Source organism: Patagioenas fasciata, chromosome 27 (genome assembly GCF_037038585.1).
Source record: "Patagioenas fasciata isolate bPatFas1 chromosome 27, bPatFas1.hap1, whole genome shotgun sequence".
Taxonomy (NCBI): Eukaryota; Metazoa; Chordata; class Aves; order Columbiformes; family Columbidae; genus Patagioenas; species Patagioenas fasciata.
Window position 1 is genome coordinate 1,823,974 of NC_092546.1, and position 27,884 is coordinate 1,851,857.

The following is a 27,884-nucleotide window of genomic DNA, read 5'->3' on the forward strand; positions in this document are numbered from 1 at the left end:
CCCCTCCCGCAAGGGGACCCCAACATCCCCACGATGCCCTGGGGTCCGCCAGTGCCACCCCATGCAAATTAGCTCATTTAAATAATCTACATCACCCCCAACCCCAGGGACCCAGGGCGACGCATCCTCATCCCAGGGCCTCTCTGTGCTCTCGCTTTTGGGTGGCGGTTGCACGACCGTGGGGAGAGCACCCTCGCCCCAATTAAGCTCCGATCAAATGGGTTGGGGGGTGCTGAGCCTCCCGCTCTCCGCGCCAGCCGCCTTTTGTTGGCCCTCGGGAGGCCGAGGGGTGCCCCGGGCTGGCGCCAGCCTTGGCAATTATGTCATGTGAAAAGCGCAGCCCCCATTGAGCGCGTCCCGTCCCCCGGATCAAACCCCATTACTTCCGCAGCCGTTGCTTCATTATCTGGCGGCCGGAGCACGCCTCTGCCGGGCCGCTGCGCCTCGGCCCCGGCCCATTAGCCGGGCTGGCGAGCTGGGGGAGCATCGATTATGCGTTTAATGGGTTGTTAAAGGTTTAATTGTCACTAACGAAGCAGACAAGCAGCAGCAGCCGGGGGACAGGGGACAAGGAGAAGGGTCTCACTGGGGTCAGTGCCTCGCCTGGCCCAGTGACATCGTGGCTGGTCATGCCTGACCCCAGGGCTGTGGGGATGACAGTGTGGCCCTGGGGCTGTTGGACCGGGGGAGACCCCTGGGTTGGGGTGCTGGCACTGAGTGGGGGTGTGGGGACACAGTGGGGACAGGGCTGGCGCAGCAAAGCCCCGGGTTTGGCTGCCGTCATGTCTGAAGTGGAAGTTTCTGGGGAAACACTTTGTCTTGGTGGCAGGAAGGTCAGTGCTTGCCTTGCTTCCCCAGGGACCCAGGGCAGCCCAGGGACCGGGACACACTGGGACACCCCAGGGACCTGGGGCAGCTGCTTCCCAGGGCCAAATGCCCGTCTCTCGCTGTCCTGGCCGTGCCTCAGCACCTCAAAGCCACCGTGGGCTCAGCCATCTCTGCCGGGGCTGTGCTGGCCCTCGCCACCGCAGTGAGGGTGCTGGTGACACTGGCTGTGCCCAAGGACGGGCAGGGTCCCCCTGGGGCTCTGAAGCCACGTCAGGGACCCCTGATGATGTGACACCTTGTCACTGCCACCCTGCTCCCAGCTGGAAGGAACTGTCAGCAGGGGCAAAGCAGGATTCGGGTACTCCGCTGCCACGGGGACCCCAGGGCCCGCTCCCCTCATCCCCTCACCAGCCCCATCCGGGGGCCGCGGGGGTCCCGCTGCCGCCCACCCTCCCGCCAGCACAATTACGGCCGCTCTGTGCTGCCAACATGTGGCTGGCGGGGCTGCTGGGAGCAATTAGGGCAGTGGGTGGGGGGCGCAGCCGCCGAGGGGTGGCTGAGCAAATGTCCCGGCTGAGCACCGGGGACGCAGTGCGGCACTGAGCCGGTGCCGGGCACGGCCAGGGCTGGGTCAGGTCACCCGCGGCAGGACCCGGCCCAGCCCCTGAGGAACGGGAGGGTGCCAGGGCACCCTGCATCCCCCAGAAAGCTCCTTCCTGGCAGAGGCTCCGCAGACCCAGCACAATAATGAGTGGCACGGCTAACGAGCAGCACGGCTAATGAGTGGCATGGCGGGCAGGGCCCGGGCAGCGCCTGACTCCAGCACACGGCAGCTGTTCAGCTTATCTCTTTACTCCGAATACAACCATCTTCTCGGTGCCAGCATGTCTACCGGCACAACCGGCATCGCACCCCAACATGGCTATAAAATATCCCCCCCGCACTCCCTATAAAACTAGACCTGTTTGGTTTTGTTTAAATCTGCAGCATTTAAAAAAACATTAATAATAATGGGAGGAGGAAAGGGTGTGGGTAAAGGAGGTGTCCGACCGGGGGTGGTGCAGGGCATGGTCCGATGCTGGAGCCTCGGCTGGATCCTCAGCCTGGGCCGGTGCCCCAGCGAGGGGCTGCAGTGACTGCCGGGGCGCTTCCCACGCCGGGGTCCAGCCAGCACCCCAGCTCGCTCCCCTGCCACCGACAGTGCTGGCTCGGCAGAGGAAGCTGCAGCCCAGCATCCCTTCCCTGCCTCGGTTCGTCCTGCTGAGCACCCGCCGTCACCCACCTTGCCCGCCCGGGGCTGGGGGCAGGAGCCAGGGGCCGGAGGGGCCGGAGGGGAGCGTTCATCAAATGGGCTGCCAGGTCTTGTCAATGGTCTGAATGTGCTCCTTGGCCTTCATGCGGAGCGAGGCGATGCTGGAGCTCCTCTGGTCCACCTCCTCCAGCGGGTACTTGTCCACAAAGGGGGTGCTGCACTGGTAGGGGGCAGGGGCCAGGGGCTGCATGCCCTGCGCCATCGGCGGGGGCGTGTTGAGGAAGGAGTGCCCGCCGTAGGGGGGCTGCAGGGCTTGGGGGGCTCCCATGAAGCCGGGGATGCTGTGGACCGTGGTGGCACTGGAGATGGGGGACGTCAGCCATGGGTCGAGCGGGAGGGAGTTGCTCATGGGCCCCACATTGGGGGTCATGGGGGGCCGGTTGAAGGAGAGCACGGGGGTGTCGTGGAGCTTCATGGAGCTGGCCTCCATCTTCTCCTGCCGCCTCCACTTGGCTCGTCGGTTCTGGAACCAGACCTGCGAGGTGAGAGCCAGGGTGAGCCTCACCGTGCCCAGAGAGACCCTTGCAGTGTGCCCCATGTGCTGTACCCCATGCGGGATGCCCCGGGTGGGGTGTCCCTTATCAGATATCCCACCGCATGTGGGGTGCCCTGTGTGTTGGGACGCATGGGGGGGTGACCCATGGGGCTCCAGCACAGAACAGTTTGGGTTGAAGGGACCTTCACAGCTCACCTAGTTCAACCCACTACCATGAACAGGGACATCTTCACCCAGATCAGGTTGCTCAGATATTGGTGGTCACCAGGCCATACTGGTGCAAACTTTGTGTCCAAAGAAGAGCAAGAGAGCTGGTGAAGGGCTGGAGCACAAGTGTGATGGGAGCGGTTGAGGGACCTGGGGGGCTCAGCTGAAGAACAGGAGCTGAGGGGAGACCTTCTGATCTCTGAACTGCCTGAAAGGAGCTTGGAGCCAGGGGGGTCGGGCTCTGCTCCCCAGGAACAAGCGCCAGGAGCAGAGGAAACGGCCTCAAGTTGCACCAGGGGAGGTTGAGGTTGGATCTGGGGAACAATTTCTTCCCCAAAGGGCTGTGGGGCATTGGAACAGGCTGCCCAGGGCAGTGCTGGAGTCACCATCCCTGGAGGGCTGGACAGACAGACATGAGGTTCTCAGGACATGGGGCAGTGCCAGGGGTGGGTTATGGTTGGACTCGATGATCTTTAAGGTCTGTTTGAACTGAAATGATTCTATGAAATTGGCCATTGCTCAGGGAGCTCGTCAGAGCTGTCCCTGTGGTCTGGACCCTCTCAAGAACAGGCTGTGTTGCTTTGGACCAGGGTCAAGGCCTGGGAAACTCAGTTCATTTGTAAGGGGATTACTGCCCTGCTTCACAGTGCCTTTGTCACTTCAGCTCCCTCAGCCTTTCTCCTGCTCCGGTCTCACTCCGTCAGTCCCAGGGCTGGTGGATCACAGACCATCGGGACCTCATGCTCTGCCCCAGGCTGCACGTTCCCTGGGCAGAGCCTCCTCCTGCAGAACAGGGAGCGAAACCTCCCAACCCTGCTGCCCCTCTGCAATTGCTCTGTTCCAAGAAGCCTAAAAACTCCCAAATGTGTGAGGATCTTCTGCTTTTCTGGCCCTAAAGGCCTGGAAGAGGTCAGGAGCAGCTGAGGTTTGGCTGCGTTCCTGTGGGATGCCGTGAAGGGACGGAAGCAGCTGCCACCAGCAGGGGGGAAAAAATCTCCAAAAACGATCTCCCTGCCCAATCGGAGCCTCTGGGTTGTGGGCGGAACCGGGACCGCATGGGGAAACCAGGCTCAGCCACTAAAACCCCTCTCTGGTTTTGGGAGAAGCAGCCTGCTCTGCAGAGATGTCGCTCCCGCCTCAAGCAATGGGGAAACTGAGGCACGGAGCAAGGCAGCAGCGGTTGGGAGCAGAGTGAAGCTCTCTAGGGCCAGGGTGGTCCCTCTGCCACCCCCCAGGGGACAGGTCCGGGGTGCTGGGTCCGCCGGGCGTCCTCCCTACCTGCACGCGGACCTCGGGCAGGTTGACCTTCATGGCCAGCTCCTCGCGGCTGTACACGTCGGGGTAGTGGGACTTCTCGAAGGCGCGTTCCAGCTCGTGCAGCTGGTAGGTGGTGAAGGTGGTGCGGTTCCGCCGGTGCTTCTTCTTGGGCTGCTCCTCCTCCGTGGCGGCTGGCGGGGTCCCCTCTCCATCCCCCGGCTTCCGCAGCTCGCCCAGGTCCCCCTCGCACTTATTCAGGAACATGGTGGCATCTGCGAGGGGACCGCGTGGGTTAGCCAGGGAGTGGGGACATCCCCAGGGTGGGCACAGACAGACAAGCGGATGGACGGACGGGAGGATGGGGCAGCCCCAGAAACATGTTACGCGAAGGTGTAATCCCCTGTCCTGCCGCGGTGTTACCCTGCGGCCGCGGTGCCCCCGGGGCTGCCCGGGGTTGGTGCCCTGGGGACCCCGCGCTTGGTTCCTCAGGGGGATGTGACCAGGCCCCTGCTCAGATTGCACCTGAAGTCGAGGAGTTTCTGAAAGCGCCATCAGTGGGGGCTGACCTGACCTGACCTGACCTGGCTGCCCTGGCACGGAGGGGACCGAGCCTGGGCTGCTCCCTCATTCCAGCCCAGCTCCTCTCCCCAGTGCCACTTGTCTGTGGCTCTGAGTCCCAGTGCTGGTCCCCAAGTACAGCTGGAGTGACCCGGCACTGTGCCCTGGCTAATAACCCTTTTCTTGCATGCTTATAAGCGTTTTCAACCCTTGCAATGTTTCATCTTTAAGCTTTTTATCCCACATCTGAAATCTTCCTGCAGTATTTGCTGGGGATTAAGGGTCTCTTTCTACCGCGAGGCTGTAGGCAGACATGGAAATGGGGCAGGAAGCCATAATCCCGGGGCACTTTTGCCGAGGGGAAGGTGCTGCATTCCCAGACCTGCTGGCAAAAATTCAGCTATTGCCCAAATGGGCGAGGGGAGGGGAAGGAACGACAGCTCATTCCAGGAGGGAATCAGTGGGGGTCCCGAGAAGGCAGCGTGCGGGGCGCGGGTGTCGGGTGCTGCTCAGGCTGTGCAGGTGTGGGGTGTCTGTGCGGGGCACACGGTGCCTGCAGGTGCAGCTGTGGGTCTGCACAGAGCTGTGGGGCCACCTGCGTTAGCAGGTGTGGGGGGCCAGGGGGCCTGGCAGGTGCGGGTGGGATGTGTGAGGTGTGTGTGCAGCGCGGGTGTGCGCGTGGGGGCAGTTTGTGCCGCCACTGCCCGCAGGGCCCGGCGTGCGGCGTCCGTGAGCCGCGTGTGCTCCGTGAGCCAGGCACCGCAGATGTGTGCAGTGCATGCAGTGCGTGTGCAGTGCGCAGTGCGCACCGCTCAGTGCAGCATGTGCAATGTGTGCAAGGCGTGCACAATGTGCGGGCACAGCGTGAACCTGTGCGCAGTGTCCGTGGGGATGCAGTGCACGCAGTGTGTGTGCAGCATCTGCACCGTGCATACGGTGCCTCTGTGCAGTGGACACAGCACATGCAGCGGAGGCGCGTGCAGAGCATGCAGCTCACACCGTGCAGTGCAGTGCAGTGCACACTGTGTGCAGGTGTGTGCCGCGGCTGTATGTACAATGTGTGCAGTGTCTATATGTACAGCATGTGCAGCACCGAACAAGTGCAGCATTGCCCAGTGCCTGCGGGTGCTGTGCCCAGCGCCTCTGCAGCGTGCTGAGAGCGCGTGCTCTGTGCGTGGAGGTCTGCAGGCTGTGCAGTGTGTGCACTGCATGCCCAGGGGAGGTGTGCACAGTGTGTGCAGTGCATGGTGTTTGCAGCGTGTGTTGCAGGTGCAGTGTGTGCAGTGCATGGTGTTTGCAGTGTGTGCAATGTATGGTGTTTGCAGTGTGTGTTGCAGGCGCAGTGTGTGCAGTGCATGATGTTTGCAGCGCGTGTTGCAGACACAGTGTGTGCAGTGCATGGTGTTTGCAGTGTGTATTGCAGGCGCAGTGTGTGCAGTGCATGCACAGGGCTGTGTGCAGTGTGTACCATGCATGTGCAGCGCTGTGCATGCAGCGTCTGTGCAGCAACAGCATGTGTGGTTTCGAGAGCTGCCGTCCCCCCAAGACACGCCCTGGCCCCTCCCGGAGTGTCCTGTAGCACCAGGGGCTCTGGCCGCTGCTGCAGGGGGGCTGAGGTCTTGGGGTGACCCGAGAGGAGCTGCAAGCTGGGGTGCTGTGTGCTGCACCCCGGGGTGCCCCAAGGCAAGGGTGAGTGGGTGCTGAGGTGGGGAGGGAGCGCCCCATTGTCACCATGTGAGTGTCACAGCGTGTCCTGGGGCTGGGGACACGGGGAGGGGATGGGGGTGTCCTGCCACCCTCCTGCTCTCACTCACCCGCTTCTCATTTGCGCAGCTCCGCACCTGCAAGGAGAGCGGAGAGGGGGTGAGCACCCAGAGCCCCCAGAGCCCCTTCCCTCCCTCCAGGGGACCCAGCACCCTCTGGGCCCCCGGCTGCCCTGCCCAGCCCCACCAGGCAATGGGGGCGCTGGGGGGTGGCTGGGGGGAGCGGGGTGGATGGGGACAGGTGAGATGGGCGCTGGGGGGCTGGGGACAAGATGGGGCAGGCAGGAGGAGAGGTGGGGTGATGGCAGGGGACAAGGACAAGGCAATGGGGGTCGGGGTCACGGCCAGGGCTGGGGGCAGCTGCCAACATCCCCCAACCCAACCCCATCCAAAGCAAAGGAGCCTAAAACCCCATGGGAGGCTGAGCAGACCCTGGCGTGGGAGCAGGAGTGAAGGGAAACAGCAAACCAGCCAAGCAGGAGCAAAAAACATGGACAATAAAGCAAATCAATAAATACGGTAATAAAGAGGCGAGTGGTCCAGCAGCCGGGCAGCAGCACCGGACCAGGCCAGGCCCCCCCAGCCCCCACCTCGCTCTCCTCAGCCCCGCCAGGATCATGGGTGTCCCTGGGCTGGGGACATCGGCACCGGCCAGCCCACGGTCCCTGTCCCCATCGGCAGTTTAGTGAGTTCTGCCCAAAAACGGGCAACACAGAGTGGGGGTGTGATGGGCACAGCTGCCCCCTGCTCCCCTGGACACCTTCCTGCGGGCACCGTCATCCTGCTGGCAATTTTGGGGTTTAAGCCCCCAAGCTTTAAAAGGGTGCTGGGAACTGCAAGGACTCGAAGCCTCGGGAGGGTTTTTCCCCAAATCTACTCGACACCCTGCACTGTGGTTTTCCTGTGGGGGCTGCCAGGGGAAGAGGGGACACCTGTTACTAAAGACACCCAAAAAGGCCACAGAAACAACATGGAGCGGGTAAAAAACATCGCTTCCCTGGTGCTGGAAGTATCAGAGCATCAGGGAGGACAAGTGGCCTCTCCTGGCAGTGGGGGATGCGGTGGGGACAGCTCGGGGACAGCCCTGACTTTGGCCGCATCCCGTTTTTTGCCCTCGAAAGCCCATCTGGGTACTGGGCTGTGCCCGGGCCAGGGACGGGTGTTGGCAGCAGTGGGACCATGGTGGCTCCTGCCCCGCGGTTCATCGGCGCGAGTGACGCTGACGGGCGCCCAGCACCCGCTCCCCATCCCCAGGAAGGGCGTCAGCCTGGTCCGGCCCCGGGACACCCGCACGCTGGGGACACCCGCACCCTGGGGACACCTGCACCCTGGGGACACCTGCACACTGGGGACACCTGCACCCTGGGGACACCCGCACCGTGGGGACACCTGCAACCCGGGGTCACCTGCACCCTGGGGACACCCGCACACTGGGGACACCTGCACCCTGGGGACACCGTACCCTGGGGACACCCACACGCTGGGGACACCCGCACCCCGGGGACACCTGCAACCCAGGGTCACCCTCACCCTGGGGACACCCGCTCCCCTTTTCAGCATCTTCCCCGGCGCTTCCTCCCGAATCAGAATAAAACAGCATTACCTGCTGGGCCCAACTCGGCTTTTCCAGGAGTATTTAACTTTGCCGGTCCCTCCTGGGAACCAAACAAGCGGCTCAACCTCACCAATCTCGCAGCTTTGGCAGCCAAAGTTGCTTCTAGTCTTCTTATTTGTCACAGAACCGCCGCGCTAAGGCTCGGGAGAATCTTTATTTAGTGTTGCAGATGTCACCAAGGCCCCGCAGATTGGAAATGAGTCCAAAGGATTAAGACGAGGTTATTAATTGGAGGCCTTCCCCTTTAAGAATGATTGACAGTTACTTTCTGGACAAGTAATTGCTCTAAATGTCCCCCCAGCGCGGGTCCGGGGGGGCGGCGGCGGACAAAGCCCCGAACTGCCTTCCCCACTCAGATTGTCTCCCCACAAAGGCGTCCTGCTGGAGTTTGCCTTGTAATCCCCTCATTACGGGCGAGGAAAAAGAATTAGAAACAGGGGGAGCGGAGAAGAAAGGCTGGGGCGATGGGGGGAGGGGCAGCATTTCCTCTGGCCGCCGAGGTTCTGCCCCGGGATGGGGTCCGGGCGGGCGCCCCGGGCTGCGGACGCTGCGCTGGTGGATGTCGTCCCCCCGAGATGGGGCTGGCGAGGCTGGGGGTGGCCCCGATGCCGGTGGCCCCACGGGCTCCCGGTGATGCTGCCTGCAGAGCCCTGCCCGCCCGGGGACCAGGGATGGGGACAGGTGCGGGGACAGGTGTGACAGCCAGCGATGGGCGCGGGGTGTGGGGACAGGGATAGGGATCAGGCGTGGGGTCCAGCTGTGAGTACAGGTGTGGGGACCAGCTATGGGGTCTGGGGACCTGCTATAAGGCCTGGGTGTGGGGACCAGCCATAGGGACTGGGCACGCTGAACAACCTTGGAGATCTGGTGTGGTGACTTGGGTGTGCGGGCCAGCCATGGACCAGGGGCAGGGACCAGGCGTGGGGACAAACCATGGACACAGACCTAAGCACGGGGACACCGCGTGGGGCCCAGATGCGGGGTTCAGCCGTGGGGACTATCCCTGGGGGCTGCCCATGGCTGTGGGGCTGGGGGGCAGAACCACCGTCCCTCTCGTCCCCATCTCACTGCTGCCAGGGACCCCAGCCCGGGGACAGTGATGCTGTGGGTGGGGGTGCGCGGTGCTGCCCGGACCCCTGTCCCGCCGGCGCGTTTTGCTTTTCTTTTTCACCCACTTTTACTTTCCCCCAAAAGCCGCTTCCTGCCACCTGCAAACGCTGCCGCCCCCGGCGCTGCCGCGGCTTCCTCCACTGCCACGGCTCCCTCCACAGCCCCGGCTCCCTCCGCCGCCGCGGCTCCCTCCACAGCCCCGGCTCCCTCCACCGCCGCGGCTCCCTCCACCGCCGCGGCTCCCTCCACTGCCACGGCTCCCTCCGCCGCCGCGGCTCCCTCCACAGCCCCGGCTCCCTCCACCGCCGCGGCTCCCTCCACAGCCCCGGCTCCCTCCACCGCCGCGGCTCCCTCCACTGCCGTCCCTTCCGGCCACCGTTCCCCTTTTTGATGGCAAATGTCACCGCGGGGTTTTTGGACCTCCCCACCGTGTGGCTGCTGGCCCAACCCGGGTCTGTGCCCTCCCACGGGAGCTGCCCCGGCAGGAACCCCAGCAGCTCCCCAGTGTCCATCCCATTGTCCTCCCCGGCGGGGCTGTGCAGCTTCTCCTGCCCTGTCTGACATGGTGACACTGTCCTGAGGATGGCATGTCACCATCCCGGGGACAGCGTGCCACCACCACCCTGAGGACAGTGTGCCACCACCCTGGGGACAGGCTGACCCTGCACCAAGGACGGGGTGACGTGCCTGTGGGGGCGATGTAGCCCCTGGGGACAGGCTGACACCCACACCAGACAGCACTGCCACCCGCAGCAGGGGTGTGCAGGGGGGTTTGGGGACATCCCAGGCACGGAGATGACCTGTAGGACCAGGGATGCAAACAGACACCTGGACCTGCCGCTCCTGCTCGCCCGGGGCTGGCGCTCGTGCCCACAGCGGCCACTGCGGTGGGCACAGGAGCCGGGTCCCCAGCTCTGGTGGCCCTTGGCAGATCTCCCCAGGCTGTCCCTGCAGCCCCGGCGGGCACAGGGAGGTCCCCAGGGTGCCGGGGTGGCCCGGCGTTGGTGCTCGCCGGGCACTGTGCCCGGTGCCGGCCCCGCTGGCCGCCGTAAGGTGTTGGCTCGCACGGGTGGGGGGAGGCCAGCAGGCTTATTTGCCAAATGATTATAATTGCCTTTTAGGAGCAGATAGCAAATTGATTTGCTTCCTCGTCCAAGGCTCGTAATCGCTTCATCACTTTAAAATATTAATGCTATACTTCTTTGCTAGTTTCCCAATTACCCTAATTGAAGGCAAATTGGTTAAGAAGGTGCAATGCAGAGTATCAGGGGGTTTAGTTCACTCAAATGACAGTTTTAAACCTCCCTAATCCTATTAGCGGGCAAAGCTGCTAACGCTTAGAGACGCTGCGTCAGCTTACCGGGGCGGTGGGGCCGGAGGCGGGGGTCGGGGCGGGGGGCGCCCGGGGGCCACCGGCCTCACGTGACCAGCTCGGCCGGGGATTTATCACTTTTTTAGTTCATTAAGAGGCCTTGGGCAGGCGGGGAGGCGGCAGGGGTGACCCAAAAGGGTGCTGAGCGGGAGGCAGGTGGCAGTGTGGGGGGCGGGGGGGCAGGACGATTAGCCAAGGAGACCTGGCGGAGGGTCCTGACCCGAATCCCAGCCAGGGCTGGGAGCCCCCGTGCAGCCCCACTGGGAGCACTGGGAGCCGGGCTGCCCGTCAGGCCAGAGCAGGGATGGAGGAGCCGGTGGTGACGGGGCGCGTTGGGGACCTCGGTGCCACTGTCCCAGGGGCTGGCACTCCGTGGCAGTCCCCAGCCCTGGGGACAGCAGGGACGTGGGGTGGCAATGGGGCAGTGCTGGGTGCCATGGCTGCTGCTGCCCACTGAGGATCGGGCTGGGGGCCTGGTGGGGACATGGATGGACCCTACCCATGCAACATGGGTGAGGTTTTGTGCCGAAATGGGAGATTCTGCAAGATCTGAAGAAAGGCTGGAGAGTGGGGATGGCAGGGACAGTGGGGATGGCGGGAACAGTGGGGATGCCAGGGATGGTGGGGATGGCAGGGACAGTGGGGATGGTGGGGACGGCAGGGACAGTGAGGATGGCAGGGATGGTGGGGACAGCAGGGACAGTGGGGACGGTGGGGACGGCAGGGACAGTGAAGATGGCAGGGACAGCAGGGACAGTGGGGATGGTGGGGACAGCAGGGACAGTGGGGATGCTGGGGATGGCAGGGACAGTGAGAATGGCAGGGACAGTGAGGATGGCAGGAACAGTGAGGATGGCAGGGATGGCAGGGACCGCGGTGCCACCAAACACAAGGAGGCTCCCAGGTGTCAAGCCCCGATGCCTGTTGTGCGATCCCCAGGATCCTCCAGCAGCCACCAGCCCCATGGTGGGTACCTGGAGGGGTGGATGCTGGGGGGAACTGAGCACCTCGTGCACCCAGGAACCTCCGTGCGGGAGCTCCTGCAGCTCCGGGTGCTGCAGCTGGGGCAGCTGAGACCTGTGGCACTTGTGAGAGTGCTGGGCTCTGCGGCACGACTCCCACCCCACCTGCGCTGGGTTCGGCTGCCCCCTCCCAGCACCGCCACCGCGGCCGTGGGCAGCTGGGACACGACCGTCCCCACAGGCCTTTCCGGAGCAGATGGCCCCGGCGTGGGGAGGACGGAGGCGGCTCAGCGCGTCCTTTCTTTCATGGAAACACAGCGTGACTCCCCGGCGGCTCCTGCTCCAGTGGGGAGGTGGTGTTGGGGCCAGCGCTGGCGGTACATTTTACAAGGGTTCAGCTAGCTTAGTCCTCGGGGACAGGCGACTCAGGCAGATTAGACCTCGCTAAAATAGGCAGGTATTAGTGATCTCAGCAGCCCCCAGCCTTCCGGCATGGTGGTGTTTAAGCCAATGCCGCTGCCGAACGCCCCGGAGCAGGGGACAAGTTCCCAGAGGAGCAGGAGGCAGCAGGACACCCCAGCCAAGGGGACCCGCTCGCTGCCTGCGCTGGCAGCCGGATGCTTGAGGAGGGGGTTCAATGCTGCCACAGCCGCCTCGGTGCTGCCCCCCAAGGGCTGCCCTGATGGCACCGGGTCCCGCTGGCTCCTGCGCACCCCCGGCATGTGGCTGTGCCTGGGGGCTGCTGCAGAAGGGGAGGACGGGCCCGGTGGCCCAGTGTGATGGGCTGGGTGCTGGCTGGGGGCTCACGGGCTGCCCGGCTGCAGGGGAGTTATCGTGTCCTCCCCCACCCTGGACAGGGTTTGTGTGGACAAGGGGTACAGCAGGAGACCAGACTGGTGCTGGCAAACACCACATCTATTGAGCCAAATGGTGCATGAGGCCCCGGGGCTGGTTTGTGGGGGTGATGGAGCAGCAAGGGCCACCATCCAACCTGTCTGGGGGCTCACAGCAGGGACACAGCATGGAGGGGCTTGGTCAGCACAGCTGGAGGGGACAGACGTGTCCTGCATCCCAGCACCCACCCAGTGCACCCCAGAAAAGCAACAGGGAATGGGTTTGGGGAGGAAAACCCGCCCCCAGTGCATTTATTGGGACCCCCACGCCCAGGTAATGGCACCGGTAACAGCCACACCCCATTGCTCCCAGGGGACAGGGGCTGAGTCCCCAACGCTGCCGCTGTCACCCGCCGGCAGGACGGGCAGCGACGCTACATCAGCGCGCACTTCTCCTTCACCTCGTCCACGGTGCCCAGCGCGCGGCCCCGCAGCTCCGACAGATCCACCTCCCGCAGCCTCGTCAGGAAGGCAAAGGCCCCGGCGCCATCCTCCTCCTCCTCCTCCTCCTCCTCGCTGTGCACCATGGCCGCCAGCTCCTGCGGCAGCTCCACCGTCCCGCCGGCCACGTGCAGCTGAGCATCGTCCCGCTCGTCCTGCGTGTCGGGGGGAGACGCGGCGGGGACGTGGGCCGACCTGTCACCCAGCAGCCGTGGGGCAGGGACAGGGGACGGCGGGTCCCTCGGGGTGCTGGGGATGTCAGGGGGCGCCAGGACTGTCCAGTCCCAGGTTCGGACAGACGGACAGGTGGGCAGGCGGCTGGTGCGGCCGAGCCAGCAGCTGTTTGCTGCCCTCTGCAGGAGCCATCCCGGTGACGTCCCCGCAGCCGCCGGCCCGGGGCTGCCCCCGAGGCCCCAGCGCGGTCCTTACCTGGGCCAGGTGGTACTTGTCCCGCAGGTGCATCCGCACCGTGGCCCGCTCTGCCTTCCTCTGTGCAAAGGCCTTGTCCCGCTCGATCCTGCGGCAGCAGGTGTCACACTGTCACCCCTGCCGCCCCAACCCCGCCAGAACCCACCCCCAGCACCGCCGGGTCCCCGGGCAGCAGCGTGGCTGTGCCAGCCCTGGTCCGGGCTTGGGGGAAGGGGTGCAAAGGTCTGCAGGAGGATTGCAATGGGGATGTGGGAAGAGGGGCCGCATCCTGTCCCTCCAGCCCCAGCAGAGATACTCAGTGAAGATGCCCGTTGGAGGGACTCGCTCCTCCTGTGGCCTCTCAGCTGGGCCACCGGGTCCCCACAGCACCCACACCCAGGGAGGTGGGACCTTAATGTAATCCCACCCTGGTCCCTGTTGTCCCTCAGCTCCATGGGTGCTGGGCTGGCACCAGACACCCCCTGCCCTGTAGCACTGGCTCCTGCGGGTGCCCCTTGTCACCTGTGGTGCACTGAGATGCTGTCCCTGCCCTGTGCCAGCAGCTCAGGGACCTCCCGTGCTGCGGGAGAGGTGCCAAAGGGCACCTGCACTCCCCCTGTCCCCCCCCAGCTGCCCCCGTCCCACTCCAGGGACAGCCCATGGCGGGTGACACCCTGGTCCCGGTACATGGGGGACCCCAGTGCCCCCTTGGCCCCAGCAAGCCTTACTTCTCCTCCAGCAGCTGCCGCTGGTACTCCTCAAACTCCTCGCGGGCCATGCCGTTGGGCAGCGTGGCCACCTTGCCATCCTTGGGGGGCCCCTTGGGTGGCTCCTCCTTGCTCCCCTGAAAGCCCTTCAGGGCGGCCGTGAAGAAGGCGGCCATGGGTGGGCGGCTGCGCTGCTCCGTGCCCCACGGTGCCCAGAGCCAGTGGGTCCCTGCCTGGGGCCGGCGTCTGCAAGGTCAGCAGGACCGGCTGCACCAGGGGCACCACGGATCAGGGCCGGATTAAGGCATTAGGAGGGGAAGCCACAGCCACCGGGGTGGAGAGACCTTCCTGCACCACTCGCTGCACCCAAGGGTGCTTGGGGGGCTGTGGTACAGGGAGACAGGGGTGCTGCCTCACTGAGGTGATGGGGACATGGAAGAAGCCACCAAGCCCCAGCACACCATGGATCAGGCTGAAAGAGCCCCTGTGGCACGGCCCCCTGGACAGCAGCACCTGAGGGCTGGATCCTGCTGGGGGGAGCCCTGGGGTGGGAGCACCCAGAGCCACCCACATGGGGGGCTGGAGGCGCAAGGAGTCAGCGCAGAGGAGACGCAAGAGGATTAACTGAAAAAACTCAATCGAGGGTCAAAGGAGCGGAAGGAAGACGGGGCGGCGGGTGGGCACATACGGACACATGCGTGTGTGCGGCCCCACGGCCCCGATAATCCCGGCTCCACCGAGACATGGAGATTGCTTGGGAGCTGGCGCAGTCGGGGGCTTCCCACGGCCGCAGGACGCGCCCGCTCCCCTAATCTATACGCAAGCAATTCCCATACAGACTGATTAAAAGAATAATCCCCGGCTGCGCAGAGCCCGAGGGGAGAGGGGCCAGGCTGTGCGCGGGGGCTCCGAGGGCCAGAGCTCCCTGGCTCCTCTGAGCCTTCTCCTGGGCTTTGCCAGGCCCCAAGCGAGGGATAGGCCTAATTTGAGCCCAGAGGTTTAAAGATGCTGTTGAACTAATTTCTTTGGTTTAATCAAAAAGCCCAAATCCGTGTGGTTTAGCCGGCTGCACCCAGTGTTCCTGCACAGGGCTGGGTGGCTGGAGTGAGGCGGTGTCAGGGTTTCATCCTCCAGCGAGCGGAGATGTCCCCTCTGTCCCCTGTCACCCGAAGGGGCAGTTCAAAGGGACCCCATGTGCGGGGCTGAGCACGGGGTGTGAGGGACACCAACCCCCTTGGGGCTGCTCTGCTCTGCCCACCCCGGGGTTGGGGGACATTGACCCAATGGGAACTTTCTCCACGCTGCGTGGTGAGGAGAAGGACCCGTGCCAGGATGGAAAGAGGCTGTTTCCCTCTTCAGGCGTCCGGCAGAGGAGAGACCCCCACAGCTGTTGCCCCATCCTCACTGGGAGGGAGCGGTGACACGGGCCACCCTGCTGCCCGGCCACTGCTTGCTGTGCTGCTCCCAACCCCGGCATGGCCAGGGGGCTTCTGGCCAGGGGTCCCAGGAGTCGGACAAGGGCTAAACATCCGTCAGGTGCTTCAGTTCCTTCTGCAGCTTCTCTGTGAGTTTCTTGAAGGACGGCCGCTTGCCTGGCTCCAGCTCCCAGCAGCTCCTCATCAGGGCATAGACAGTGGGTGGGCAGCCCTCGGGGGGCTCCATGCGGTACCCCTGCTCCAGCTGCTCCGTCACCTCCTTCAGGCTCTGGCAGGATGGAGAAGCCAGCTTGGAGCCCTCCTTTCCCACCCCACTGGGGGCTCTCCCTGGCCAGGGGACAGCAGGATGTCCCCATCCCACCGGTGCCAGCGGGGTGTGACCTGCGGCACCCCCGGCACAGCACTCACCAGCTTGGGGTAGGGCGCTCGGCCGAAGGAGAAGGTTTCCCACAGGAGGATCCCGTAGCTCCACACATCCGACTTGGAGGAGAATTTCTGCAGCAGCAGGGGGAGAGGAGGCTAATGCCGTCTGGGGGCCGTGCTGAGCCCCCATCCCGCCCCGAGAGCAAGACAGGAGACAGCGCCCGTCCTGCCCCCAGCTCCCTGGGGTGCAATCCCCTCCCTTCCCATCACTGGCAAAGCCCTGGGTCCATCCCACCAGAGCTGCCCCAATTCCTGCTCTGCACCCGGGCGAGCGCTGGCGCAGGACAGAGCCCGAAGTCTGGGAAACACGGGGCTGAATGTGCCAGAGCCACCAAGGGACAGCGGGAGGGGGACAGCAGGGGGACCCAAGGGAGCGAGCTGCTTCAGGAGGATCCCCCAATCCCTCTTCCCTTCCCACCATCGCTCACATTGTGTTTCAGGGCCTCTGGGGCCGTCCACTTCACGGGTAGCAAGGTGGCATCTGTGCCCTTGGGGTTGACCCGAGCCAAGCCAAAATCGCTCACTTTGGCCACGTTCTCCTCGGAGATGAGGATGTTGCGGGCAGCCAGGTCCCTGTGCACCAGCTTCTTGGACTCCAGGTAGTCCATGCCCTGGGCCACGTCCCTGCCGGGCCCAGGGAGCCAAAGCACAGTGTCACCATGTGTCCCCTGGGCCTGCCTGGAGGGGACACAGAGCACCAGTCCGCAGCCCGGAGGGAGGGAGATGGACTTACAGAGCAAACAGGAGGAGCTGCTGGGTCGGGATGAGCGCCCGGCCCCGTGTGCGCAAGAAGTTCACCAGGTTGCCCTAACAGAGGAAGAAAAACCTGTAAGGACCAACGGGATGGGGCTGCTTGGAGACTTTACCTCCGGCAGGGGCTGCAGCACCCGGCATTTGTCCAACTCAGCCCCTAAATGGGGCTTTTGTCCCCAGATCTGAGCAGCGATGGGCTCTGCTGGCCGAGGACTGGCCGGGTGCTCTCACCTTGCCCATGAACTCCATGACAATGTAGAGGCCATTGTGCAGGATCACGCCGAGCAAACACACCAGGTTTTTGTGCCGGACCTTCCTGAAATGCAGAGGATCCGGGTCAGAGGGTGCCTGTTCGTCCCCGGGTCACAGGGCAAGGTTGGGCTGTGCCCCCCGTGAGGCACTCACGTCATGGCAGCCGTTTCAGCGAGGAAGGCCTGGGCAGTCACATCACACTTGATGTTCTTCACAGCCACCTTCTGCCCCATGTACTCGCCTTGCAGGACGTCTGGGAGGGGACACCGAGCGTCAGGCTCAGCTCCACACCTGATCCCCTGCATCCCAGGCCGAGTCCCCCACGCCATGGGGTGGGGATGGGACATCAGGGGGTGCCATCTGGGGAAGCCCGTGGCCAGGGAACCTCCCATCCCATCTTCTCACCTACCTCCGAACTCGCCTTGCCCAATGCGGTCTCCCAACGTGAGGTGCTGCAGGTTCAGCAACCAGCCGGCTGGGCACGGGCACAAGGCCGAGTTAGCAGTGGCCACAACCGTCTTGCTGCCTTGTCCCCAAAACCCAGACTCCAACCCTCTGTTGCCATCCCCTACCTTTGGCCAGCTCCTTCTCGGCTGACTTCATCCCAGTTTTTGGTTTGGGTTTCACCAGCTTGGTGCAGATGGCTCCCTGCTCCTTCGTGTAGTGCTGCCAAGGGACGGACAGACGGAGGTGATGTGGCGGTACCACCTCCACCCCAGCTCGGGGTGTGAAGCCAGGAAATGGCCATGGGACACTCCACAGGACCTCAACACCATCACCCCCCTTGAGTGACCCAGTGCCGTGATTCGCAGCCCCCGTCTCAGCCCTGCTCCCCTCCAGGCAAAGCCAGGGAAACGCCGTGATGGACCACGGGCCATCCGGGATGCCCCGGTGACCTGCAGGGCAGCCCGTGGGGTTGACAGCGGCTTGCAGAGGCGAGGGCAGTGGAAGCGGTGGGACGGCTGCAGAGGTTACAGTGCAGGACTGGTGCAGCTGAAAGGGGAAAGGACCCACCTGAAAGCAGAAGTTGTGTATAAAACACACACATGAGAATGCAGCCTCTGGAGAGGAGACAGGCAATGGCTGTGAGACAGGACAAAGATGGACCTTGGAGAAGAGCTGGGAGGGTGAGAGCTCACCCGGCAGCCTGGGAGCCCCGTGGGGTCAGCAGGGCAGAGGGGTCTCAGCGGGGAGAGAAAAGTGACAAAACGCCTCAAAGCCCTGGCAGGGCTCAGACCTCGGCCGGGGCGGCAGAGGCTGCCAGGATCTTCATTTTCCAAAATGCCCCAAGCCCCACTGCTGTGTGAAGCACCGAATGAGCAGGGATGGAGGAAATGTGGCCCTGGGCAGGACCGGGGCTGCGGCCGGTTGGCAGAGGATGTCCCCAGGGCATCCCAGGTCTGCCCACTGCACCCCAAACAGAGAGGGAACCACGAGCCTTTGGGAGAATGATACAGAGTAACAAAATCCAAAGGAAAACACAGGAGAAAGGGACAGGGACCTGTCACTGCTCCAGGTGACCCACGAGGTTCCTGCCCCTGGTCTGGCACTGGCAGGGCTCACGGCCCGGGCAGGGGCGCTCACCTCAATCATGTCGATGAGGTTGGAGAAGAACTGCTGGCTGTCGATGCTGAGCGTGTTCTCCTCGTGCACCACGCGGTAGTGGATCACCTCCCTGCCGAAGCTCACGCACAGCACGTAGTCACCGGGGTGCCGGACAGACTCGCGCACCAGGAACAGCCCGTCCTCGGGTGGCTGCAGCTCCTGCACCGCTTCCACCCCCGAGATCTTCCCGTGGAACCAGCTGGGGAGAGGGACATTGGGGAGAGGGATGTTGGGGAGAGGGACATTGGGAAGAGGGACATTGGGAAGAGGTCCTGTGCCTGCGGGTTTCCCCCAGTGCCAGCAGCGAGAAAGGAAGAGCTGCACCGCCACCAAAGCCACGTAGACCCCACTGCATAAACGCCCTCCCCACGAGGTCCATCCAAGCACCACGGGGGGTCTTTAAAGGCAAGCGCTGGTGCCAGCACATCCCTCCATCACCAGGGCATGGCTACAGGCTCCTCTGCCCCTGGCTGCCCACCCAAAACCTGACTGGAGGAAACACGCTGGATTCAGCTGCTGTTGCAGCTCCCAGGGGCTCAGCGGGGCTGCTGGCCCCCCATGTCAGGTACTCACGGCATGAGGCTGAGCTTGGGGTCAGCGCGGATGGCCCCGCGCTCCCGCAGCGCGCTGGCTGCCAGCAGCCCCTCCTGCCCCGTCCCGTTGTGCTTGGCGCGGTACCAGCCTTTGCCCTGGGGACAGAGGGTCTCAGAGCAAGGGAGGGGGAACCTGGCTCCAGCAGCTCAGCTGGTGGCGCTGGATCCCATCCCCTCCATCCCTCACAGCACCCATCGCACTCACCTCCACGGCCTCGATGATGGTGACCACGTCGCCCTTGCGGAAAGCCAGCTCCTGGGCCTTGGGCTTGGCGTGGTCGTGCTTGGTGACGCACTGCGTCCCGGGGGACCAGTGCTTCTGCAACGGGAGGGCAGCGTCAGGAGGAGCAGAGGGAGCTGCCCCCCCGCCTCCCACCGCCATCGGGGCAGCCCAGGGACTGTTTGAAGCTCTGGCTGGGACAAGGGGCTCCGGGCACCACCCCCCCTGCACCCCCCTGTGGTCACGGGGGGACGCGTCACCCTGATGCTGGCAGGGAAGTGCTGGCATCTTCGGCAGCCCCGCTCACCCCAAACATGGTCGTGTGTCAGCGCATCAGGGACCGTCTGTCCTCTCCTGCTGCCACCTGCAGATGGAGAAACCAAAGTGGCTGTGGGGGGACGGGGCTGCTGTCCCCACGGGCTGCTCCAGCCAGCGCAGCTCCTTGCAAGCCCACCCACAACCCGGGGCAGCCTCACAGCGCGGGAGGGAGAAAAAGATTCAGAACAGGTTGCAAACCTTCCCTGCGCTGGCTGCGCCCTGGGGACACTCCTGTCCCACAGCCAGGTGGGCGCAGGATGCAGCTGTCCTGGCCCTTGCTCCTCCTCCCTGCCCTGGAGCCCAAATCAATTCTCCACCATCCCGTCAGTCACCGCTGGCTCGGCAGGAACCCACTGTTGCAGTTGGGCGGGGGGGATGCGGTTTTACCAGGAACTTGTGTTTTCACCTCCTGTTTCAGTAGCTCCAAGTCATCAGGGCCACGAGAGGCACCAGCCGTGGGGCCCCGCTGAGGTGGGGGCTGCCCGCCCCGGGGGTGCTGAGCCACAAGGCTGAGCCAGACAGGATTGGCACATCCGCTGGCTGTAGGATGGTGACGGAAGGTCCCTGTTCTCCCCTCCCCACCAGCTTGTCATGTTGGGACGCATGTGACCATTTTCCAACTAAAAGTTGTGGGTGTTATCCTACGGAAGCCCTTCATCTGCAGCATCGCCTCCATGGGAGGATCATAGACTCACAGAATGGTTTGGGTTGGAAGGGACCTCAAAGATCATCCAGCTCCCCCCTGCCATGAGCAGGGACATCTTCACCAGCTCAGGTTGCTCAGAGCCCCGTCCAGCCTGGCCTGGGATGTCTCCAGGGATGGTTCAGCCACCACCTCTCTGCCCAACCTGGGCCAGGCTCTCACCACCCTCATTGCAAACATTTCTTCCTTCTGCCCAAGCTAAAGCTACTCTCTCTCAGCTTAAAACTCCCACTCCTTATCCTGTCACTGTAAGCCTTAACAAAAGGTCCTTGCCTTTCTCCTAAGCCCCTTTATATATTAAGAAACCACAATAAGGTCTCCCCAGAGCTTCTCTTCTCCAGCTGAACACCCCAACTCTCAGCCTGTCCCCAGCAGAGCTGTTCCAGCCTCGGATCATTCCTGGGGCTCCTCTGGCCCCTCTCCAGCAGCTCCATGTGTGTCCTGTGCTGAGGACCCAGAGCTGGACCAGCACTGCAGGGGGGTCTCACCAGAGCGGGGCAGAGGGGCAGGATCCCCCAAACCTGCTGCCCACGGGGTGGGGATGCAGCCCAGGGCACCATTGGCTTCTGGGCTGCAAGGGCACCTGGCGGCTCATGGCCGATCTCTCACCCACCAGCACCCCCAAGTCCTTCTCCATGGGGCTGCTCCCCATCCCTCCATCCCCAGGCTGGATTGGTACTGGGGGTTGCCCTGACCCAGGTGCAGGACTTTGCACATGACCTTGTTGAACCTTGTGATGTTCACATGGCCCCACTTCTCGAGCTTGTCCAGGTCCCTCTGGATGGCATCCACTCCCCCAAGTGAATCGACTGCACCTCCCAGCTTGGTCTCATCTCTAGAGGTGCTGAGGGCCCGCTCCATCTCGCTGTACACATCACTGATGAAGATATTAAATAGTGTTGGTCCCTCTATGAATCCCTGAAGGACATCACTTGTCACTGATTTCCAGTTGGACAATGAACCACTGACTGTAACTCTTTGGACCTGATCATCCAGTTTATTCTTTATCATCCAGCAGTCTGTCCTCAAACATCTCTCCCACTTAGAAGCAAGAATGTTCTGGGAGGCCGTATCAAAGGCGTTACAGAAGTGCAGGTGGATGACATCTGTAGCTCTTAACTGGTCCAACCGAAGCAGCCACTCCATCGTAGAAGGCTGCTGGATTAGTCAGACGTGGTTTGTCCTTGGTAAAGCCGGGGTGGCTGTCTCTAATCACCTTCCCATCTTCCATGAGTTCTGGCATCTCTTCCAGCAGGATCTGTTCCATGATCTCACCAGGCAGTGAGGTGAGGCTGCTTGGTCATTTCCAGGGTCCTCCTTTCTGCTCTTTTTAAAAAATGAGTGTGATGTTTCCCTTTTCCAGTCACTGGGAACTTTGCCTCATCGCCACAACTTTTCAAATATGATGGACTGGTTTGGCAACTACATCAGTCAGTTCCCTCAGGACCCCAGGCTGCATGTTGTTGGATCTTGTAGACTTATGTGTGCTCAGGTTCCTCAGGTGGTCTTGAACCTCATCTCCTGCAAAGGGAGGGACTTTCTTCCCCCAGTCCTTGCCTTGAGTTTCAGGGGCTTGAGAGATGTGGGGAAAGCAACTACCACTGAAAACTGAGGAAAAAAAGTCCCAAAAGGTTGAGTACCTCAGCCTTCTCCATGTTGGTTGTCACCATCTCTCCCACCTAATTTAAGGGTAGGACACATTTTTCTTTAATCTTCCTTTTCCGGCCAATGCACCTGCAGAGGCCGTTCTTATTCTTCACAGCCCTTGCCAAATTCCACTCCAGCTGTGCTCCAGCTCTCCTGACCCCATCCCTACTCATCCAGGCAGTGTCCCTGTACCCATCCCAGGACACACATCTCTGGTTCCACTGCCAGGGCACTTCCCTCAGCCTGACCAGGAGGTCCTTTCTGACCCAGGCTGCTTTCCTGCATTACACACACAATTTTTTTAACATACAGCATTTGAGAGCTCTTGTGCTCTAAGAAAAATGTCCTTAAAGAGTTACCGGCTCTGCTCAGCTCAGCTCCTTTAGACCTGCGGGCAGTTTCCCAGAGGGTCCATCCACTAATTCCTTGAACAACTGAAATTGTGGATGGTGGGACTTGGTGGGCAAATCGTCTTCTGCTGCCTCAGCAGCACAGGGGCTGAGGGGACACCCCACCGCTGGGCACTGGCACCAAGCCTGCGTCCTCCTGTAGCACAGCAACATCCCCAAACCCACCACGCTCTGAAAAGCCATGGTTTGTGCAAGCTGTGTTCCGATCTCAGTACTCCTCCCCCAGCTCCATTCTGCAGTTGAAATTTCTCCGTCACTGCACGGCAGACGCTTTCTTTCCTTTGCTAAAGGAAGGTGGGATTTCTCGACGCTCACAGCTCACACTCCGTGCCCACCGTGCTCCTTCGCACCAGAAAACCTGATCATGTGAAGCCGTCCCAGCAGCTCGGTGCTGCTGTTCCAGTGCCAAACCAGCCAGGGAAGCGTCACCTTCCAGAGAAGAGAAATTGCGGAGGAGGGAGGGAGGCGGTTTGACTCACGCACTGGTGGCTGGGACACGGTGCTGACCGCGCCGTTTGTGGGAAGCCCTGCTGTTGGACTCTTGGAAACTTCCATGCAGAGCAGGACAGCATCTTCATGGCCATGCTGGGCTGGGGGAGGCGCATGGGTCGCTCGGCTCCCGGGAGCAGGGATGACAGTCTTTGCTCTATTCCTCTTTTGGGGGTGAGTCACAGTCACTCCTCTGCGTCACCGGTGGCAAACCACAGCCTCCCTCCTCACTGAGGATCTGAGGATTTACCATGCCAGTCCCTATCCGGAACAACAACAACAAAGGGACAAACGCAGCTGTTGCAAGGTTAATATCAGCAAGCAGCTGTTCTATCTGTTCCAGAAGCCATCGTTAGCTGGCACAGGCACCCTCTCGCCCTGCAGCCCATCCGTGGCACAAACACTATTGTGCTGGGCTCCCAGGTGTGACAGCAGCTGCTCTGAGCCTGTTCCCCAGCAGGCACAGCCAAAGTGACGTGTCTGGATGCAGCTCAGCTCAATTCCAGCTTAAGGGATCCGCTCCACAGCTCTCGCCGTGGTACAGCCTGGGGTGAGGAGGGACCCGCCGGCTGAGCCAGAGCGGGGACAGCAGCTCTGACACTTGGTTCTTCACTTTCTGCTGTGCCAGGACAGAAATTTCTGGTGAAAAGCATCAGCAAGTGGTTGCTCAGTCCTGCCCTCCGTGCAGACAGCAAGCGGTGCTCGAAGGGACGGATCCTCTGCTCTGAGCACACCGGGGCCCGGCTCCTCTCCTGCCCGCTGGCACCAGGGCTCTGTGTGCCGGACACGCACCCGACGTGGGGCCCTGTCACCGGCAGAGCCTGGAGAGCGGCCAGGGCCTCCGCCCAGCACCGCAGGCAGGGCAGCGACTCGCCCGCGCCTGGCGCCGCTCGCACGCCTGGTCCCAAAGCAGCTGTTGGTTCTTGGGGCTGTTTGGTCCATGCGGTTCCCATCACCGCAGTGAACGTTCCCACAGGCAGGGTGTGTGGGCAGAAAGCCTGGCAGGAGATATTTGCCCCCCTCTTTGTTTTGGAGCTGTTCTACACTTTTTCAATCGGTTAACCTGAGTGTTTGCAATGAGGATGAGAAGTACAGAAACACAGTGGGGTTTGGTAGAACCGTTCCAACCCCAGACTGGAGAGTTCAGGTTTCCCTCCAGCACAGTTACCCCAACAGAGGAGCTGCCAGGACCCAGCGGCAGGAGAGGGGACACAGCGTTGTCAGACGGCACCTCCACACTGAAACCGCAGCCAGACGCGCTGTGCACACCTGCTGGAGAACACTTTACAAACACCCAAGCATCACTCGGACAAACAGCAAGTGCAGCTCCTTTGCTGGCCATCCCCCCACGGCCACGCCGCCCTTACCGCCCCACTGTCCATCGCCCTCGGCTGATGGAGGGGCCACCACAACTCACCACCTGCTCCCAGCAGCTCCACAGAGCCAGCGCCAGGCACTCACCTCCCGCAGCGTCCGCGCAGGGCCCTGGGACACGGCGGCTCGGGCAGTCACAGCCAAACCTGGGCTCAGATCCTGAATTCCTGAAGAGTACGCTCTCTTTCACACGGAGCGGCAAAGCTTTATTTCAAGGGCATGCTCCCCCAAAGAGCTGCTGCGTTATTTCCTGATTTCTCTGCTGGTGCGGGCTGCAGATGCTGCGCCCCAGAGGTCCTAGAGCCTGCCCGCTCAGTTAAACATTAATCAGAGATGACTCATTACTTGACACAACTTATCTAAAAAAACTTTTACCCTTTGAGGGCACAAGCACACACCCTTGCTACAAATGAGCTGAAGATAATAAGCTCCTATATCCTGCAGCGCTGTGTAGCACTCACAGAAAATTAATGGTCGGCTGTGCAGAAAGGGAGATTTACCGTCACCGCCTCGACTGCCGCAACCAGAACGGCTGGAGAAGGAGCAGGTGGAGGCAGCACCTCCACAGGGAGAATGAGGTTCAGGAAATGTGGTGGGACCAGGGATCCCAAAGTCTGATCTCATCTCAGCACCGACTTGTGTGAGATTGAGGGGGTCCAAGGGCACGAACGCCCCTCGCTGCTCCACCGGGCATGAAAACACAGACGCGACACGAGGAACGGGCAAGACCTTAAGACAAACGCCCCGTGGAACGGCAGCGGCTCATCTCCGTCCTCCAGCACCCCCGGTGCGGATGGAACGATCGCCTGGTGACCAGTGTTGCACTAACATTCAAAATTTCCTATATTCTGAGCAAAATGGTGGAAGAGAAGTAAACGCAGTCTGAGGTGAGCACCATACTTAATTCAGGCGGTTTTAATTGATGTTTTTAAAAATTTTTTTAATGAAACGGTGTTTAAGCCTTCAAGAAACATTGGCAATTGAAGGGCAAGGGCAGTGTGGAAGAAAACTGTTCCGAACTAGCAAGTAGTTCCAGCTCCATCAACAACTTCCTCAAGCCCTTCGACCTGCTCTGTTCACAGGGCTCCTGGGCTGTGCTCCCTCAGCAGCACTCCTCGCATTTTCCTCTGGATTTGCAAGGACAGATCCTTAGACACCAGGTCTGTTCAAGCTCGAGAACGAACACCAGAGCCCCCTCCCCAGTCCTGGGCTCAGCACCAGCTCTCCGGGGTCTGTGCCGTGTTCTCTGCATCAAACAGACACGCTTTGTACTTTTGGGGTTTGCCACATCTGGTCACTGTTACAGATGTGACCACGGCCCAAAGAACTCGGCTCCGCACTTGGGGAACAACTCGCTCAGACTTAATAAATGGGTTTTCTGTGTCCTACTGCCTGGCCAGCGAAAAGACAAACTCCCACTGGCTGCTGCTGGAGCTGGGCTCCCCCTTCACAGGTCTGGGTATCCACCACCCAGTCAGTGCCTCAACCTTTGATATGTTGATCCTCAAACCTGTCTTCCTTCTCAGGTGCAGCAAAGTCGGTGCCTGCAGCGCACAGCCCAGCTCAGTGTCTCACAGCGAGCACAGGTCCCTCCCAAACAGCCCAGGCTGAGCCTAAACATCGAGATTTCATAGCACTTTGAAGCCACTGGGTAAACACACGACAGGACGGGAAATGTTTTTGTCACATCCTAAGCTGAGGGTTTCGCCACTCGTCAGTGTCCCCGGCATCCTCCGGGTCAGGGAGCACCGGGCTCGCGGTCACACAGAACAGACGGGTGAGCGGTGCCGTCCCTGGAGAGATGTGAGATGAGCACAGGCTGGAGGAGGAAGGAGGAATGACAGGCAACAATATTTATGAGGAGCAGCAGCACGTTTTGTGCAGAAAAAGCAGCTCCTCTCTTCTCAGCACAGATTCGGGCAGTCCGGAGCCTGCACAACCTCTGCTGCCGACTCAGCTCCCTTCGGCCCACACTGACAGCACAGCTGGGTTCACCAGAAATGCACCTTCTCCGCCTGAGGTGTCTGCCCCGCATCTCAAGCCTTTAAAAAGTAATCAGAAAACAGCGATGTGTTAACAAAAGCAGATGATTCTTCCCTACTCGTCGTCCACAACAGCTCGGGGTTGAGGATTATTTTTATCTCTCCCTCTAGCATCTGAAGTCAAACATCCAGGTTCCTTCTGGCTCCCTCTGCAGCCAAAGGGAAACCAGGCAGTTCCAGGAGCAGTTCGGCTGAGCTGGTTTTAAACACCGGCCTTGAGTAGGCCAGGCTGGCAGTGGCTGCTTGCTGAGCCCTAAGGGCAGCACGGGATCTGCAACTTGGGTTTGACATCCAGCATTTAAGGAGAATATCATGACTTTAAACATGTCTTTTCATAGCAAAGATTTCTATTTCAACCCCACACTGTTGGGTCATTCGGATGGGGGTGACTGTTGGGGCTTTAGATGATGCTTTCAGATGGGATATTGGGAACAATTTCTTCCCCAAAGGGCTGTGGGGCATTGGAACAGGCTGCCCAGGGCAGTGCTGGAGTCACCATCCCTGGAGGGCTGGACAGACGGACATGAGGTTCTCAGGACATGGGGCAGGGACGGGGCGGGTTATGGTTGGACTCAATCTTGAGCAGGGGCATCAAACTCATTTTCACTCGGGCCACATCAGCCTCACAGCTGCCTTCAAAGGGCCAGATGCAATTTTAGGACTGTATCAATGTAGAAATACTTAAGCAGAACCTGGTTTACATCCCTCCCCCCCAAAATACAGAAGAAACAGCTTGATTCAACAATAAACAATGCAAAAATAATGTTTTTCAGTATGTTCTAGAAAAAAACTCCATTGTTCAAAATACCCCAAAAAGCCTGAAGAAATGTGAAGAGTGATTTGAAACTGAAGTTTAAATGATGAACACACACAAGAAGCTGAAGCCCATGACAACCCACCAGCTCACTGGCAAGAGCCTGCAGAACAACAGGAGCATCCAGCTCTGGTTCTGTGCATTGCGCCCTTGTTCCAGGTACCGCCGTGACAACGCCGAAGCCACGTTAAAACCTGTTCTTCACACATTTGCTCGGTGAACTTTGCCAAGCCCCCCCAAAGCTCAGAGTGAGCAGCCGTGTGTCCCTGCAGCTCTGCGGCCCCGTCCCTGCTCGCCACAGCAACCCCTGGTTCCCCTCAAAAGGCGGGTGAATGCTACAGAACTGCATAATAGTGTCCAACTGTCTCACCTGTTTTGCTGCAGGAAGAGTCTTCTAGACCAGACCCTTACACAACAATGCAATATCTGTAGTGATTATAGCACAATTTATAACTACCTATAGTGCACTATTTCAAGGAGACATTATTAAAAACATAAGAGAACAGACTAAACCAGGAGCTCTATACTTAAAAATTGAGCCATAATAACATTACTTTATACCTGCAGTATCGTTATTAGGCAGCATCCTCTCCATCCTTTTTTCCACCTCCTTCACCCTCTGCTCTTCTAGCTGTCTCTTTTTTTCACTGCATACATTAAATGTGGGTTTTTTGAGATGGTGAAGGACTCATTCCAAGTGCCCTGTTCATTTTTTTCTGAAAGTCAGCATTTTAAAAACATGCTACGAGAAGCAGGAGATGAGTGAACTGGCTGAAGGGAAGAAGCCAGAGAGTCGTGGTCAATGGGGCAGAGTCCAGTTGAGGCCTGGATCCAGTGCAGTGCCTCAGGGGTCAGTGCTGGGGCTGTATTATTCAA

General features: G+C 61.2%; 3 protein-coding genes across 6 annotated transcripts; all 3 read right to left on the reverse strand.

Moving 5' to 3' along the window:
* Window positions 1–1,662: 1,662 nt before the first annotated feature.
* Window positions 1,663–8,402, reverse strand: RAX2 (retina and anterior neural fold homeobox 2). 3 transcript variants are annotated; one of them, XM_071799705.1, is made up of 4 exons: window positions 8,025–8,402; window positions 6,473–6,499; window positions 4,134–4,372; window positions 1,663–2,615 (listed from the first exon to the last, which is right to left on the reverse strand). In XM_071799705.1, exons 3-4 carry the CDS (start codon window positions 4,362–4,364, stop codon window positions 2,172–2,174), a joined length of 675 nt encoding a protein of 224 aa, XP_071655806.1. In that variant the 5' UTR covers window positions 4,365–4,372; window positions 6,473–6,499; window positions 8,025–8,402; the 3' UTR covers window positions 1,663–2,171. The 3 variants fall into 3 exon arrangements, with proteins under 3 accessions (XP_071655806.1, XP_071655805.1, XP_065714591.1); XM_071799704.1 differs by having other exon boundaries at window positions 4,122–4,372; window positions 8,025–8,400; XM_065858519.2 differs by lacking the exon at window positions 6,473–6,499 and having other exon boundaries at window positions 4,122–4,372; window positions 8,025–8,401.
* A 4,189-nt stretch (window positions 8,403–12,591) lies between these two features.
* On the reverse strand, window positions 12,592–14,194 carry LOC136113215 (complexin-3-like). The gene is made up of 3 exons (XM_065858268.2): window positions 13,951–14,194; window positions 13,244–13,331; window positions 12,592–12,969 (listed from the first exon to the last, which is right to left on the reverse strand). Exons 1-3 carry the CDS (start codon window positions 14,103–14,105, stop codon window positions 12,748–12,750), a joined length of 465 nt encoding a protein of 154 aa, XP_065714340.2. The 5' UTR covers window positions 14,106–14,194; the 3' UTR covers window positions 12,592–12,747.
* A 741-nt stretch (window positions 14,195–14,935) lies between these two features.
* On the reverse strand, window positions 14,936–24,432 carry MATK (megakaryocyte-associated tyrosine kinase). 2 transcript variants are annotated; one of them, XM_065858267.2, is made up of 13 exons: window positions 24,240–24,432; window positions 19,519–19,575; window positions 19,197–19,310; window positions 18,972–19,087; window positions 18,378–18,597; window positions 17,366–17,459; window positions 17,203–17,268; window positions 16,947–17,046; window positions 16,773–16,857; window positions 16,522–16,595; window positions 16,217–16,412; window positions 15,774–15,860; window positions 14,936–15,633 (listed from the first exon to the last, which is right to left on the reverse strand). In XM_065858267.2, the coding sequence occupies exons 2-13, from the start codon at window positions 19,525–19,527 to the stop codon at window positions 15,451–15,453; spliced, it is 1,344 nt and encodes a 447-aa protein (XP_065714339.1). In that variant the 5' UTR covers window positions 19,528–19,575; window positions 24,240–24,432; the 3' UTR covers window positions 14,936–15,450. The 2 variants fall into 2 exon arrangements, with proteins under 2 accessions (XP_065714339.1, XP_071655735.1); XM_071799634.1 differs by having other exon boundaries at window positions 17,366–17,807.
* Window positions 24,433–27,884: the final 3,452 nt, after the last annotated feature.